Here is an 18,012-nt window from a genome sequence, read left to right on the forward strand (position 1 = left end):
GAGAACCAATTGAGCACCGCGCCCTGCAGACCGACAACATGTTGAAGACGGGAGATAAGAATGGCATGATCCACGGTGTCAAATGCAGCGGTCAGATCCAGTAACACCAAAACCACAGAGCTTTTACAGTCCAGTGCTCCAAGAATGTCATTATGGACCCTCAATAGTGCCGATTCGGTGCTATGTCTAGACCTGAAACCGGATTGAAATTTATCACCAATGACGTGCAGTTGGAGATGAGACTGAAGCTGAGAGAAAACCAGCTTCTCCATCAACTTGGACAGAAATGACAGGTGAGATATTGGACGGAAGTTGGAAATTATGGAGGGATCAAGGTTGGGTTTCTTGAGCAGCGGTCTAACAATGGCGTGTTTGAGAGCAGCCGGCACAGTGCCCAAACTAAGACAGGTGTTTATGAAGGAGACGAGGAAGGGACCTATGATGTCAATAACCTCCTTCAAAATCTTAGCAGGAACAGCATCTAGAGTGCAGGTGGTAGGCTTCAACTCATGGACAGCTTTTTTGAGGTTCTCAAGAGAAACAGCCTCAAAGTTCTCCATCACACATTGCGCCGCTCGGGTGGACATGGCAACAGCAGGGGCTTGTGTGATGGTTTGCCTGACAGACAAAACCTTGTCCAAAAAGTATTGTTTAAATGCATTGCATGTATTTTCAGATACATCATTCAAAGCAACAGACACCGGATTTATAACAGAATTAATAGTGCTGAACAGGATTCCAGGACGGTGGCTGTTGCTATTGATGAGATTAGAAAGGTACTGTCCTTTAGCTTCCTTCACTGCATTCTGATAGGTGGCAAGACTGCCTCTAAACATCTCCAGTGACACCTGCAGCCTATCCTTCTTCCATTTTCGTTCAGCCTGTCTACACTGACGCCTGACGACCCTAGTTGTATCATTGAGCCAGGGGTCCATAGGACCTTTGGTCGTCTTTACCTTGTAGGGCACACTCTCTCCTCTCCACCAAAATCTAGTGTGTGGTGAGCGTACTGGCGCACAATGGCTGCTGTTGCATCGTCCAGTTGGATGCTGCACACTGGTGGTGGTTGAGGAGAGTCCCCTGTTCACTGTGTAAAGCGATTTGAGTGTAGTGTCAGAAAGGACTATATAAATGTTCATTCATTCATAAACATCCACAAACATTTCTAATTTCTAGGTCACTAATATTAATATTTATCCAATGATGACAATGTACCTCAGTGTACATAATTTTAAAAGTCAAAAGTACTATTCATTCCTTTTGGCAAACTGTTTTTATTGGGAAAAAATAAATAGTGCACCTTTAAGTTGTCTTTAACCCTGAACATTCATCAAATCCATGAAAATTAATTGCCAATGATAATGATATTTTCATTATCATATGTCACACAGCATAACAGGACAAAACGAGACAAAACTTGTCTTTTACCATAGATAAAGTTCTTAATAAAGATTTGAGTTTGTAAGAATGTGCAATATACAGTATATTAAGATAATATCATACAGTACTGTGCAAAAGTTTCAGGTACTGGTGAAAAATGTTGCATAGTGTGGATGTCTTCAAAAATAATGCCATAAATAGTTTTCATTTATCAGTTAATGTCATGCAAATCCAGTAAACATAGAAAAGCTAAATCAATATTTGGTGTGACCAACTTTGCCTTCAAAACAGAACCAATTCTTCTAGGTACTCCTGGACACAGTTTTTCTTGGTTGTTGGCAGATAGGATGTTTCAAGATTCTTGGAGAATATGTCACTGTTCTTCTATCTATTTAGGCTGTCTCATTTGCTTCTGTCTCTTCATGTAATCTCAGACTGACACGATGTTTAGTGGGGGGTTTGTGGGGGCCATGACATCTCTGGCAGAGTACCCTGATCTTCTATTGTAATCTATTCTATATACAAAAGTGTTTGGGAGTCTATAATTTATATTTCCTATTGGCACATTAAAGCTGAAGATAACTATCTTAAGATAAATGTTTTTGTGAAACATATTATGTGCCTAAGACTTGCACAGTACTCTTTTTCCTTGCAATTACTTGCGACACCCAAGTTAGAAAATAAGAGGGAAATAGTAGTTAAGATTTTATTCTTAAGAATAATTCATGAATTCATCCCCAGAAGGTAATCACTCTCATGCAAACAATAGAGAGAGAGTGTTTATTTGAAGTTGTTTAGTCCCTCGCATCTCCATCCCAAACTACCGCAGTAATTCTTCTTCATAGTCACTGCACACATATTTGTCACTTCCTTATGCTTTAAAACTTCTCATTGTTTTTGTTTTGTTGTACCTTCTAGGCGCTGTACAACAGGCTTGTGCCATCTGTCAATGGTGTAAGATGCTTTTCTCCTATACAGCTGGCTCGCCTACAGGTTAGTCTGTGAACTTGGCCCTGCCTCCACCTGTTAGAGTTATAGTCAAAGAAACAAGGTTGCAATACATCAGGTAACCAACAGGGGTCCTCATGAAGCTATTGTGAAACAAGATTCTTTATTATCAGGCAAGTAATTCACAGCAAGTCTCAGATGTTCACAAGTTACAGATTTTCTCTTTCTGTTTACGTAAACCAGTCAAGTGTTATGTTATGTTTGCGGTAACACAGATAAGCTGAAATCCTCTAAACACAAAAACTGTTTATGTTTGCTCAGAGACAGCTTGGGCTGAGTTGCATTTGGAGAGGCAAAGCTGAATAGTTTGAGGAGTTGATAGGGAGAGATGGCCAAAGATTTAGAGAGTGATATAATTTAGTTACAGTTTGAAAGGCATTTATGAACATGCAGTGACCTCAAATTGCTAAATATTTGTAATATAGGGAAAATCTCCTGAATTGTTTATCCAAGCCAATGCCAAAATGTACTTCAGCTATGAAAGTGTTTTTTTACCCAGTAAATATGATGTGAATTATCTTATGTTTTTGTCAATTTTTAGGGGGTGTAAAAATCAGTGCACTTGTGATTGTCTCACTTTTGTTCTCAGCGTCTTGGGATAACCAAATATGACCCCAGTGACCTTACATCACAAGAGGTCAGCTCATTTGTCCGTCTTGACCTTGACCCTGAAAATGTCACATGGCAGAGAGGTAGGTAGTGCAATCTGTATTGCAGTACTGTTGTTCTTTTGAGAACTGGCTTGCCTGCCCTTTATACCTGATTGGTCACAGATGCTTTAGATTGCACATAGTGTTGGGAAATTGTGGTTCTGGTTTAATACGATGCTTAAGATACTCTACTTGGGCATCATATTGAAGCTTAAGCATACTAAACAACTCTATGGCCCTTTTTACACCTGTGCTTCATCCGAAATCATGATTTGTCAGAGTATGTGCAGCATTTGATAAAGGATGCACTTTATAGACCAGTAAAAAAATTACACACTTTAGGTATGCAGGTGCGTAGTATGAATACATTCTGGACATATCTGGGCTTTGTCGTATGACCCAAATACAGTATATAATGTAGTAACAACAACTATGAAAATAATCTACTCTGGTTTAGAAAAAAAAGCACAATTTAACCACAAGGAACAACTTTCTTGTTATATATAGCACTTACAGTTGAAAAGAGCCAGCTAACTCGTGGTTCTTCGCCTTTTTGTAATCCAGTGTTTTGAAGATGATGTCTTCTCTCCTGAGGCATTATGGGATAGTACAGTCTCCAGTGAATGCGCACTACATAATCTCGCCATATGTAGTAGGTCATCCGGGTATAATTTTGTTTACTACTTTATGAATACTAAGGATTCGGACATCCTACTTCATTGGCAAACTGTATAGTTAGGCTTGGGATCAATGCCTTTTATCAGTTGAAAATTGGGCTGCTCGTTGCACAGTAGTCTTTGGCTTTTCTAATATATTTCAAAACAACTTTAGTAAAGTGTTTGTGGCAGGGTAAATTAAAGAGAGTTGTACACCGGACATGTCTGGCGAATGACATGGTGTCTATTGCTCCACAGAGCACAACTTGCATAGTTTTCCATTCAATTCAACCCAAATCATTATCAAAGGACTAAGATTATTAACTCTAGCTATCACTGGATGATATATTGTGCATATGTAGCTTTCATATAGCCTACACAGTCAAACAAGGCAAAGAAAGTGCAAAAAAAAAAGAAAAGGGGTGAAAAATCTGTAAGTGTGATATCCCTGACCAAAACATGACCCTGACTCATTTACTCTTCGCACCTGCAAGGGTTGCCAAATGTAGACCTTCTGCGATCTGTTATGATACAGTGCCGTCTGAGAGCTGCCAACACTGCGGGATGAGTTTCAGCTGGATATGGGTGTCTCCTGTATCTTTTGTGGCCTCCTGGGAACATCTGCTGCCTTCAGCCAACATTGAACATTAGGGAGATAGCTCTACAATGACTGATGGAATATTTACTCTGTCGGTTCAAAAGTGCACACTAAGATGAGGAGCTTGGAAGATTAAGAACAGCTTTACATCTCTTCTGCTTCAAGGGAGTGTGGAACTGCCTCAAGAAAGATCTGACCATCCTCACAACTATGTGACACTCATAAATGTAATGTTTAAACCATTAGGACTTCCTTTGGTCCATTATGGGAACATATCACTGTGAATAATTATCCTTGTGCCACGTCATCATACATTCCCTTTTTAATGAATCACTCTCCAGATTAAATATTTTGGATGTACATTTACACTGTTGCTCGTGTACACTATGCTCGCTGATAGATTCATTGATACAAATATACAGGAGGGAAATGGGAGACCCTTGTTGTAAATTTTACATGTTTAAAATGAGGCTTAATTGTTCTGCGTATGCATGAGAAAACACCAGGTGGATTTGAATTCTTTCTCCAATTTCCTGGCCCTTTGCAAGTTGTGTGTTTGTCTCACACTGCCCCCTCCCACATTCAACTTGGCTGCAAAAAAACAGGAATGCAAGAAGTCTTTGAGGAATGCATGCTGCTTGCAAGGTTATGGTTTCTCTTGGCATACAGCACTGTGGGTCTCTCTAGGTCATTCGCTTTGTGAGATTCATTAGATTGCCTCATTCATCTCCTCCGCCGTGACGGCAAGATCTGCAGAATCTATCCAGCTTGCAGCATTTGGCAGCCAGCTGAGCTCCTTCCCTCCATCTCTTGTATTCAAACAGCAACTGTATATGTTGCTGCTGTGTTTGAACAGACAGCACAAGTCAGCCAATGTGATGTTATTGCAACCTGGTGAAAATGTTTAATTAATCAAGAGAACCTCTAAAGAAAGAAGAACTAAAATGTTTCAGTTACCATAAGTGGCCAGGTTAAGTTATAAATGATTTGCCTCAAAGTGTTGCAAAAATTTCCTTTTGATACTCATTTCAATCGTAATGATTGTGTTTTCTTATTTCTCAATAGTTGTTGATACCAATGACCGATTTCTGCGCAAGATTACCATCGGCCAGGCCAACACTGAAAAAGGCAATGCTCGCCAGGTATGTGCTTTATACTTCTAGTTTAACCCTTTAAGCTCTGAGGGTGTTTTTTTTTTTTTTTTAAGATTTCTTGTTTCAGTGGCGTGCCCACAATTACATTTTGTTATAACTCTACAAAAAAACAAAACAAAAAAAAGAGGGTCAATTGTTTGGTATCATTGATAAATTCTGAGACTCTAATATTGATTGGGGCAAACAAAAAACTCTTTAGCCAAAAATGTACTTTTTTTCTTATTTTTCTAATTTGACATTTCAGGGTGTAAATAAGGTAGCTCCCAAACATGTCACCTGTAACTGAGTAAACAAATTTGTTGATACGACAATGCAATCAAAAGTTATAGCATTATAAAATGATTTATCCTGGTGTCCAAAAGCCTCTCCAAACAAATAAAACATAATTGCACATTGTACAGAATTAAGGATGCAAATACAATGACTGAAGGTATGCTCACTCTCCAAAGAATTCAGGCATGATTAACAAGATCTCATTCAGTTCCATTCTGTGTCATTTGAGCCATCATTGTGTCTGCATCATGTACTTGGCACATTTTATTGTGGTCATATGCAATTAGAGTGAATGATCCTCTCTGCCCATTTTTGGATATAATATAATATTATTGCTTTAGTGTTCCATGATGCTGGACGATGTACTACATCATTTCTGATTAAGTTATCTGATCCAGGAAAGCTAATGTGTTTTTAGCCAGATAGCACATTATGCTCTGTGTGCACATTGTGCTTCGTGTGGATTATCTAATGATCTATGCATCCAATTACATTGTGTGATGGCTAGTTTTAATGGAAATACCCTCTTCTAAGTAATGGTATGTGATATTTTTTGTTCAGTTTTTTTTTGTGAAGCAACACCTTTTTACTTGTAACGTCCATCCATCCATCCATCCATCGTCAACCGCTTATCCTGTGTACAGGGTCGCGGGGGGCTGGAGCCTATCCCAGCTAACATTGGGCGAAAGGCGGGGGACACCCTGGACAGGTCTACTTGTAACGTGTCAAAGATAAAAAATAATGTTATGAGATTAATTTTTTAAATCTGAAATTATGAATATAGAACTAAAATAATACAAATATGAAATTATACTTTTAAATATGAAACCACATTATGAAATATAATATGCTCCATCATGACAACAAAGTTTAAAGCTAATCTGATGCTGCTTTTTGCACCAAAGCAGCATCAGAACTGCCTGTGATACTAGGGATTGAGGTGGGTAAGAGCAGGCATAATTTAATCTGCCTTTTGTGGCATTGTGTCTTTACGCAGAATTTTGAGCTGGCATATACCAGCCTGTAAAAATGAAAATAGTTTACCCAAAAATGTAAATAATTTTGTTATCATTTACTCACCCCCAAACCTGTATGACTGACTTTCTTTCGTGGAACCGAAAGAAGAGCAGAATGACAGCCAATGTTACCATTCACTTTCATTGTATCGGAAAAGAGCAGCATTAACATTCTTTAGAATTTATATAGTATGGTTTATAACCACATGGGGATGAGTAAATGATGACAAAATTATAATTTTTGGGTGAACTATTCCTTTAACATATACAGTGAGGAAAATAAGTATTTGAACACCCTGCTATTTTGCAAGTTCTCCCACTTAGAAATCATGGAGGGGTCTGAAATTGTCATCGTAGGTGCATGTCCACTGTGAGAGACATAATCTAAAAAAAAAATCCAGAAATCACAATGTATGATTTTTTAACTATTTATTTGTATGATACAGCTGCAAATAAGTATTTGAACACCTGAGAAAATCAATGTTAATATTTGGTACAGTAGCCTTTGTTTGCAATTACAGAGGTCAAACGTTTCCTGTAGTTTTTCAGCAGGTTTGCACACACTGCAGGAGGGATTTTGGCCCACTCCTCCACACAGATCTTCTCTAGATCAGTCAGGTTTCTGGGCTGTCGCTGAGAAACATGGAGTTTGAGCTCCCTCCAAAGATTCTCTATTGGGTATAGGTCTGGAGACTGGCTAGGCCACGCCAGAACCTTGATATGCTTCTTACAGAGCCACTCCTTGGTTATCCTGGCTGTGTGCTTCGGGTCATTGTCATGTTGGAAGACCCAGCCTCGACCCATCTTCAATGCTCTAACTGAGGGAAGGAGGTTGTTCCCCAAAATCTCGCAATACATGGCCCCAGTCATCCTCTCCTTAATACAGTGCAGTCGCCCTGTCCCATGTGCAGAAAAACACCCCCAAAGCATGATGCTACCACCCCCATGCTTCACAGTAGGGATGGTGTTCTTGGGATGGTACTCATCATTCTTCTTCCTCCAAACACGGTTAGTGGAATTATGACCAAAAAGTTCTATTTTGGTCTCATCTGACCACATGACTTTCTCCCATGACTCCTCTGGATCATCCAAATGGTCATTGGCAAACTTAATACGGGCCTTGACATGTGCTGGTTTAAGCAGGGGAACCTTCCGTGCCATGCATGATTTCAAACCATGACGTCTTAGTGTATTACCAACAGTAACCTTGGAAACGGTGGTCCCAGCTCTTTTCAGGTCATTGACCAGCTCCTCCCGTGTAGTTCTGGGCTGATTTCTCACCTTTCTTAGGATCATTGAGACCACACGAGGTGAGATCTTGCATGGAGCCCCAGTCCGAGGGAGATTGACAGTCATGTTTAGCTTCTTCCATTTTCTAATGATTGCTCCAACAGTGGACCTTTTTTCACCAAGCTGCTTGGCAATTTCCCCGTAGCCCTTTCCAGCCTTGTGGAGGTGTACAATTTTGTCTCTAGTGTCTATGGACAGCTCTTTGGTCTTGGTCATGTTAGTAGTTGGATTCTTACTGATTGTATGGGGTGGACAGGTGTCTTTATGCACCTAATGACCTCAAATAGGTGCATCTAATTTAGGATAATAAATGGAGTGGAGGTGGACATTTTAAAGGCAGACTAACAGGTCTTTGAGGGTCAGAATTCTAGCTGATAGACAGGTGTTCAAATACTTATTTGCAGCTGTATCATACAAATAAATAGTTAAAAAATCATACATTGTGATTTCTGGATTTTTTTTTTTAGATTATGTCTCTCACAGTGGACATGCACCTACGATGACAATTTTAGACCCCTCCATGTTTTCTAAGTGGGAGAACTTGCAAAATAGCAGGGTGTTCAAATACTTATTTTCCTCACTGTAAGTGGAATAACAATATAATTAAACGTGATATTTAGTAATGATTCTTATTCCCTCTTTCACTTGTTTGAATATTTCCCTTTAACTGGAATCTTTTAAGTCTGTGGTATGTCAGTGGCTGTCAGAAATAATGACTCCTAAACCGAATCAGGCAGATAACAGCATGCACCTCAATAGGAAACAGTCTAAGTAAAAGTGCTTACATTCATCCCCCTCTCTCCCACTGTACCAAAACCACTAAAATGTGCGCCACAGCCCACAGCTTTTGTTTTCAGGATATACATTATGCTATGTGTGTTTTGGACAGAGGTTAAGAGTTTGTGTTTGACATTGCCAAAATATTATCTCACCTTTTTTCTTAAAGGTAAAGTGTGTAATTTTTTCGATGTTAAAATCCTTTCTTATATCCTTGCTTAATATGCCTGCACAGCTATAAGTAAACAATTTGTAGGAAAGTGTAAAAACTGTGGCTCTTTGGTGCTATAAAAATATTTTTCGGTTTGTTTGAGCATCCCGACCAGCTCAACAACAGTGACCCAACCAATGCCTGGTCGTGCGACCAATGGCAGAAGGTGGGAGTGTTTGGGAAATCTGTTTTTGCAGTTTTTGTTTAGTTTTGCTAGAGGCACATAAATCACACACTTCACCTTTCATTTTAAGTGAATTAAGCAATCCAAATGTATGTGTGATTCAAACTCTCCATTTAAATAATTTTAAGTGCTTAAACTATCTATAACTTGTCAAAAAAAACTTGAAACTATATAATAATAACCTTCATGCTTTGCAAACAGTCACTCAAGGTAGATCATCTCGGCAATTAGGATGCTGTAAATGCAGCTAAATGGCAAGTAATGATGACATAAATGATGTGTGTTACTACTACAATCTCTCCTGATTGGGCATCTGGCCACCACTCCTCTGCTCCCAGCTGTTTTATTAGAGGAGTATTTATTAGCTGAGCGTTAACCCAGGACAGCTGGAGTTGTCATGGACACATGTGGGAACAGTTTACTGTATATGATGAAGAACCAGAGTTGGCTGATGTTTGGAGAGTGTGTTGGAGAATAGGGACGTGTGGATGTGGTCTCTGTGACAAATCTCTTCATTGCGTCTTGACGACTCATTTCATCACTGTTATATTTGTGTTCTGGTCAGTATGTAATATCTTCTCTCTTATTTTTACAGACGCAATTTGATATAGCGGTGGCCAGTGAGATCATGGCCATCCTCGCGCTCACAGATGGACTGGCTGACATGAGGGCCAGACTTGGGCATATGGTCGTGGGCAGCAGCAGAAACGGCCAGCCGGTCACGGCAGATGACTTGGTGGGTGTGTTTGTTTGTGTGTGTGTGTGTGTGTGTGTGTGTGTGTGTGTGTGTGTGTGTGTGTGTGTGTGTGTACATTTTAGCTCTAGTTCAAGGACAAATTGTCCCCTAAAAAGTAAGCTATATATGGCAAAACCTTCCTTTGGAGACATTCAGATATCCTTATTTAGAAAAGTATTTTTGGTTTTAGTTTTTAAGCAGCTTTAAAAACCCTTATTTCAGCTTAAAGGGATAGTTCGCTCAAAAATGACAATTCTCTCATCATTTACTCTCCCTCCCAGATGTATTTGACATTCTTCTGCAGAATACAAATGAAGATTTTTAGAAGAATATTTCAGTTCTGAAGGTCCATACAATGCAAGTAACTGGTGACCAGAAAAAAAAATCACAAGGTCAGCATAAAAGTAATCCATAATAATCCAGTGGTTAAATCTACAGTATGTCTTCTGAAGCGATGCAGTCACTTTGGGTGAGAAACAAATCAAATTTTTTTTTTCGTTCTTTATTACATAAATCTCCACTTTCACTTTTTTAATGTAAAGTAGAGATTTATAGTAAAAAAAGGCTTTTATATTGACCCGTTTCTCACCCACCCTTATCATATCGCTTCTGAAGACATGGATTTAACCACTGGAGTCTTATAGATTACTTTTATGCTGCCTAGTGATATTTGGAGCTTCTTCTAAAAATCTTCATTTGTGTTCAGCTGAAGAAAAAAAGTCATACACATCTGGGATGGTATGAGGGAGAGTAAATTAGCATTTTTACAGTATTCTTATGTGAACTATCACTTTAAAACTGTATGCAGAGACAAAAATAAGCACAAAAATCTGCATCTTATTCACCAACCACCTGCTACCTAGTTTAAGCATGTATCAAATAAGGATCAAATGAATGAGAAGAGCATTATAACCTGGAACATATACAGACATACGGTGTAGTTAATCACACTTTCGGCTTAAGGAGATGCTTCAGGTGTTTGAATCTCAGTAGTGAAGTGACGCTGTAAAGTCCTGGCACAGTGTGTCAGATGGTGGTGGTCTGCTGCAGTCTCCACACTATAGCGCTCCGAACAGGCCCGCACCACGCAAAATGCACTCAGCACAAATTTTGTGGGTGCATTCACACCATTGTCCGATCTGCATAATCCTATTAGTGCATTAGGTGCCAAACCAGAGCACACAGTGTCTGCAAATAAGCGCTGCTTTTACCGGGCGCAATTCATTCTTAATGAATACCACCTGTGGGTCTGTAACAAAAAGAAAAAAGAAATGTTGTATATGTGTATATATATTATAAAACACCCCTCTCTTTAAGAGGAGTTTGTTGACATCACCACCTCTTCTAGATATCTTCATCTGTTCAATCCCTGTGTATCAGCCCTAACAACAAAATGTTGTATATTGGACGCACGCTTGTATACTATTCGTGGAGGATCCTTACAGAAACAATCGTTCAAGGATCAGAGATGAGAATATGCCAGTGTTTTCATACAATTTGTTAAAATTCTTTACCTAAAGGAGAATATTTAATTATACAGGACAAGCGATTGTTTGTTGAGGCATTCATTTTGATCTGTATTTTCAAAAAGGGCAGAAGCCTTTTCAATCCAGCTATGTTTTGGTTTCCTGAAACCTATAGGTCAAATCATTACATTTATTTTGTTTCTTCAGAACTACAAATTTGACATATCCTATTGAACTGAATAATAGAAAGAATTCTCTTTAAACAAGTAGGGTGATAATTGACTGTTTGCATGTCCTCATTGGATAATTGTTTGCTGCCCTCACCCACTGTCAGGTGTGAGTGTTTAAATAGACCCACAAAATCTGATGTTTTTCACTGGCTGACAAAGACCCAAGTGGTCGAAACATTGTCTTTTTTTATTATATTAACTAACATGGGAGCATTTATTGCAGTGTGCCGTTCTTATTTAATGAATTTTGCCCATTTTTGATCGTGCATCTGACTAAGTGTTTGGATGTGTCTCTTCTTTATCAAGATCAAAACATTGCTCTGTTCGTTTGAGCTCGGGGCAGGACTTTACAATTGCGTTTCGTTACACTTTTGCTGCAGAAGTTATACACTTCAGCTTTAATTCTAAAAATGCTAAATATTTTTAAGTGTTGTGCTGTTTGTTAAGGGTTGTCTATAGTAACTATAAATGGCATGTGTCCATTTAAGTGTGTGTGTGTGCGTGTGCGTGCGTGTGTGTGTGCGCGTGCATGTGCTATAGATAAATCTGTCAATGGAGTGACCATTAACTACCATGAAGACATTTGATGCCTGCTTTAACTGACATATTTTGACATTTCTTTGCTGTTTCCTTCTCTCAGGGTGTAACTGGGGCTTTGGCGGTCCTCATGAAAGATGCAGTCAAACCAACGCTGATGCAGACACTGGAGGTAAGACCACTTCCCTGATCCTGTACCTCAAGTTCTGTATCTTTTACACAGACGCCCGTTTGTGTGCTATTTTTCTTGGACGTATTATAACTGTCCTTTCTTGATGGAAAATCCCAAACTTGATACTCTGAGTGTTGGTGACGTGATGGGATATTAGAGAAGCATGAAACACAGAAAAGACACTTCAACATATGCACATCTGGTTTTGGTTTTGTCTCAGTGGGAGTGTGTCTCTCACTCTCTATCACACCCAGAGCACCACGAGAAGAACTGGAAATGAGAAATAGACAGTGGTGAAAAGCCTGATTGTTGGAATGCCTTTCATCTTTTAAACACGCTAATGACTTGTGATTGCTGTTTGGTGTGTAGGGGTGTATGTGTGTGAGATGCATAGGAGTTGCATGTTTTGAGAGAGGGGGAAACAGAGTTGCTTTGTAAAACTTTTCCTGCCTGGTTTCCTGTTTCTCTTGTGTGGAGGAATCGTATCAGGACAGAACAGGCAGCAGAGGGTTGTGGGAATATGCTTTTGCTCGGGGCTATATTATCCCTGCTGGGATTGGGATGTATGTGAGAACAACTGAATGAGAGGACTTGTATGTGATCACAGATGGGCCTAAGTCTGTTTGCTGGACAATTGACAAAATATGTGTGACTGAGAATGAGTGAGAATTGTTTTGGGAATATTTGATTCAAATGGAGGGAGGTTAGCTGATTTTTGTGTGTGTATAAGTTGCTGATATAAGGGCCAGTTTACTGTAAATGCCCATGACATGATTAGCATTTGTGAAGCTTTACTTTCATCTTTACCTCAGTAATCAAATGTGTTTCCTGAACTAGAGTGCATCATTTTTACTAAACAACAGCATCTGAAAGGCCAATCCATGACAGGTTGCACGCCATGCTAGCTGCTAGTTAAGACAAAGTACAGGCCACTGTGGAAAAATAGAAATAGCCACATATGTATTTCCTACCATGGTAACCACCCTCTGTTATCCCCTACTATTCTCTCACTTGGTTTTTCCTGTTTTCCAACTTTTCTGGCTTTGGCATGCCATATTTCTTCTCTTTTCCACTCTCGTAGGGCAAAGGTGTCCAGTCCTATCCCTTTGCATTTTTTTTTTTTCTGTACAACTTTTCCAAATGACAGTTCTCTGGAAAATCATGCACACTCTTTCAATGTATCTTGCACACACGCAAAGACCATCCCTCATTATTTCATTTTGACAATCCATTGGTGGTGTCCATTTTGTGATTAAATTAATTTTAGTAAATTTGTTGATTAGGTTTTGCAGATTAAACTCAATCAAAATAATGGTTGAAATGTATCAGAATTGATTGATTATGTCTTGGATCTGTAAACCGTGATAGTGGGTATGTTCCAAAACCTGGTGAAATGGCTCCTGCCTACATATACAGCCGTCTTCTAAGGCAGCATCCTAACTGAAATTGAGCCTCGTAAGAGACTGATTTGGAACGCTCTACATAGACGGCAACTCTGAGCATCATTCAAATAGCGCTCCTCATGCGCAGTGCACAGAAGATCATCGGGATGTATTCTGGAATTGCCTACCCAGGAAAGGATATAATACATAGGATGCTACCTTTAGAATTTGACCAAAATTAGGTATCTTAGCAGGCAACATAATTAATTACCTACCTTTTGGAACAGCCTTTGAGTTGGCAGTGTATATGCCTTTTAAAATGCTGCCTCCAGACCCAGTTTGTGAACTAGATAGATCATAGTTTGAATATAATAAACGAATATTATGCATTCTGATTGAGCTGATCCAATGCTTCAATATCTAAAAATGCATGTATCTAAAGGTAGAAGGCAATTTTTCATCATGTTTGTATGATGGTACTGTAGGTGCAAGACTGAAATGTGGGTCAAAACCTTAACATTGAAACACACATATAATATACTTCAATTTTGACCAAACAAAGTAAAAATGTTCAAAACACAAAACCAGTTAAAGTGCACACAAGAAATGGAACACATTGAATTTGTGCAAATAAATAAATAAATAAATGCTGAATGTTAATTGATCAATCATAAATGAAACATATTTGATAATTTAACTGTGTAACAAAAAATGTATTGTGTCATGTTCGTTTTTGGAATGCCTTTTTTAATAATAAATCAAATAAATCTTATAATGGGGTTTTTAACCAATTTGTTGAACTGAACTTTTAGAATCAATTTGATCAATCCAACTTAATCATATCAATTGCAGCCTTACCTCAAATTGAACATCTACAAACAGTATCTTCCAAAAGGTAAGTTAAAATAGTATCAGGGCATGCAAAAGCAGTGAAAGGAGGATGCTGGGATGCAGTGATAAATGTTTGGGTAATTAAAGGAAGGTTGTCTCTTTCTCCATTGATGGAGGGCACAACAAAGTTTACTTCCTTTTCCTCAATTCAAGTGGCTTCATCACCCCATTCTTTGTTTTGTGTGTCCTCCCTTTTCCATCTTCCTGTGCCTTCAGCTGTCAGTGAGTGCTGTTTGGCCTTTCAGTGTTTGGGAAGTTTACAGAGGAGCCACAGGGTCAGCGGTTCAAACCCCACATTTTCACTGAGCTTCAGATGCCTTCTGGCTTTTGATGATGCAATGCATGTTCTAGACTTTTGGAAAAGTTTATTGTAGTTGAAGAATACTGTAAAATGGCACCAATAGATGCGAGCTCAACCACAGTTGTTATGCAAAATATAGAAATGTGAAAATAGACCACATAAACCCTATGAGTTGTCATTGTTAATGTTGTTTCCATGTAATCTTGAGCTACAATGGGTCTCATTCACTAACCATGTGTATTTCTATGTTTGATTATTTATGTATATATTTATTCAGATATGTAAAGCACTGTGCAAAAGTCTCCACAAAAAGTGTTTCACAAAAACATTTATCTTAAGATGGTTATGTATATCTTCAGCTATATACATTTTAGACTCCCAAACATTCCTTTTGCAAATAGAATAGAAGAACAGTGTGCCCTGTAACAGATGGCATGGCCCCACAGAGCCCCGCCCACCCCCAACTGAACAATGAGACCCCCTAAATAGATAGAAGAACTGTGGCAAATTCTCCAAGAAGCTTGAAACCTCTCCTCTGCCAACAACCAAGAAAAACGGTGTCCAGGTTTACCTAGGAGAATTGGTGATGTTTTAAAGACAAAGGTGGTCACATTAGCTTTTTGTTTTGTTAACTGGACTTTGTATGATGTTAATTGATAAATGAAAACTATTTATGGCATTATTTTTGAAGAAATCCTCACTATGCCAAATTTTTCACAAGTGCCTAAAACTTTTGTACAGTACTGTATATGTAACTTGATCTGTAAGAACATTTTCACAACATATGTGTGCTGTTATTAGTAAATAAAAATAAATGTCAGTTATGAACACGTCAAGTACTTCTGTACGATTTTGAGAAATGCAGCTTTGACTTGAATTGTTTTATTTATGTTATTTGTCTCATTTGTCCAGGGAACTCCAGTGTTTGTGCATGCAGGACCTTTCGCTAACATCGCCCATGGAAACTCCTCTGTCTTGGCAGACAAGCTGGCTCTTAAACTGGTTGGAGAAGAGGGCTATGTCGGTGAGCATGTGCACACACACATTCACTTGCACACCACATTATCTGCTTTTTAGACCTGAGGCCTTTAGCACAAAGCTGGTTTCAGTGTTCGTTGCCATATAGCAACTGACGTTACACAGCTTACCTGCTCCAGAGCTGGTTTTATTCTGGGTTACAGATCGCAAATCGAACCAATCAGTTGTGTATAAAGTGAAATCTTTGACGCAATGTCACTCCCCCTGTATTTCTCGCTCCAAAATAAAGCACGTGTCACAGGTAAATGTATAGATTTAATTAATTTACATAGTGTATATATTACAATTTAATATATTAGATGTACATGCTAAGATATAAGATGGTTTATTTGAAAGATCTGAGAACCTTGTATCTTTTGAGCAGCACATTAAAAATTGAATATTGAGTGTCTTTGTATATCTTTACATACTGTACATTAATGCAGTACGTAATGCTAAGAAACCTGGAAAAAAGTGCTGGAGAAGTGTTCGTAAGTTTATTCTAACACTTTAAAGACACATTTATTGTTTGGCGAGTCTTTCCACCTGATCAAATATACTGGTTAAAGGTGCTATATGTAATACTTTTACTGTACTAAATCATAAATTGACCAGAATAGGTCATTATAGAGAATTAGGAAACATGCTACGTTGAAATACTGGCTTCTCCGATAACAATGCTACAGCCGGTATATACTACTTTGAAGTTTCCATTCCGGGCTGGAATTTCTGTTTATGTTTTGGCCTGTCACCAGTTTTGAGAAATCCAGATATGAGCAAGTTTGCAGGCAAACAACACTGCGTGCTGCAGCCATCGAAGCCCGCAAACAAACTTGATCAGAGATAACAGATTCCACCCGACCTAAAAAGCCTCACCATCCATCTAAAAACCACCATGACCAGAGGTGTAGTAAAACAAGGATAAATATTGAAATAGTGAAGCCCAGAAATCCTTTAAAACGGATGCTGAGTTGGCTAAATTGTGTGTCAACATTCTGGCAACCTGCATGAGCTTCGAGTCTGGGGTGGGACAGACAATATTTAGAATTTGGACTGCAGTACCCATTTCAAACGCTTGTTGTCAATCTTACATATATCACCTTTATATTGTAGACTATCATACAAAGTGACATGTCTTGCACTCAATTTAATTATTTTAGGCTTTTAATTAAAACGAATATAAAAGATTTGACATTTTATATATATATATATATATATATATATATATATTCATACTTGATATATTTTTATGCTTTATTAAATTCTTTATATTTTCATAATGATCTCTTCATCTTTAGCAGAGACGTAAATCACGCTGAATTTCTCACTTTAAGTAAAGCATGCAGACTCTATCCCTGCTTCATGCATTGGCTGTTAAAGGCAAATATCACATTCATGTGCATGATCTTCATCTTCATGATTTAATCATGAACTGAGGTTAACTATACGTTTTGACAGAGAATGTTTATAGCAAGTGTCTTGAGATCGCTGAACCCGATTTAAACCGGTTTGGCTCTATCTGGTTTTGTCAACCCGAAACTTACTCTGAGTTAGCTCCACTAGCTTTTGCAACAGGCCTTTGAGAAGGCTATGTGGGGGTAAGTTAAACCAACAACAGTAGCAGTTGTTTTCTAGTTCAAACTGGACTCCTGCTCATGTGTCAGAGTGGTTGCACATGCTTAGCCACTGCTTGAGAGCTTTAGGAAACCTTTACAGCTTGGATAAAGCCACGCAGAGAACCGGATACTTCATCTTAAAACCCAAAGGAATGTTTTGTAAAGCTCAATCCAACTAATTCTCATTGTCAGCACACCTGAGCATACATTCACACAAAACACAGATGCACACATAGACGTTTGAAGCTATAATAGTGAGGATCTGTTATAGACACATACTTTGTATACTGTAGTACCGTAATTAGCTTTACGGTATGTAAACCAACACATTTCTATAGACTTGCCATATGCTTATTTTTTTTTTTAAATAAAATAATTTTATTTGCTTCATTTATGAATACATTTTCCAATTGAGGATGTCCCTGAATGTCCCCAAAGGAGAGGTCTTGTCAGATTTAGCTCACTTT

At 38.5% G+C, this 18,012-nt stretch overlaps 1 protein-coding gene across 2 annotated transcripts in view; it reads left to right on the top strand.

Moving 5' to 3' along the window:
- mthfd1l (methylenetetrahydrofolate dehydrogenase (NADP+ dependent) 1 like) overlaps nt 1-18,012 on the top strand; it is a 64,922-nt gene that overhangs the window by 16,837 nt on the left and 30,073 nt on the right. The window contains exons 15-20 of one of the 2 annotated variants that reach the window (XM_052095945.1): nt 2,299-2,373; nt 2,978-3,080; nt 5,358-5,434; nt 9,793-9,933; nt 12,270-12,338; nt 15,825-15,936. In XM_052095945.1, the coding sequence (XP_051951905.1) occupies nt 2,299-2,373; nt 2,978-3,080; nt 5,358-5,434; nt 9,793-9,933; nt 12,270-12,338; nt 15,825-15,936 (577 nt within the window). Of the gene's footprint in view, nt 1-2,298; nt 2,374-2,977; nt 3,081-5,098; nt 5,263-5,357; nt 5,435-9,792; nt 9,934-12,269; nt 12,339-15,824; nt 15,937-18,012 lie in introns of those variants that run through there. The other variant, XM_052095946.1, reaches the window with a different exon arrangement.

This window comes from Xyrauchen texanus, chromosome 28, assembly GCF_025860055.1.
Source record: "Xyrauchen texanus isolate HMW12.3.18 chromosome 28, RBS_HiC_50CHRs, whole genome shotgun sequence".
NCBI classification, from domain to species: domain Eukaryota; kingdom Metazoa; phylum Chordata; class Actinopteri; order Cypriniformes; family Catostomidae; genus Xyrauchen; species Xyrauchen texanus.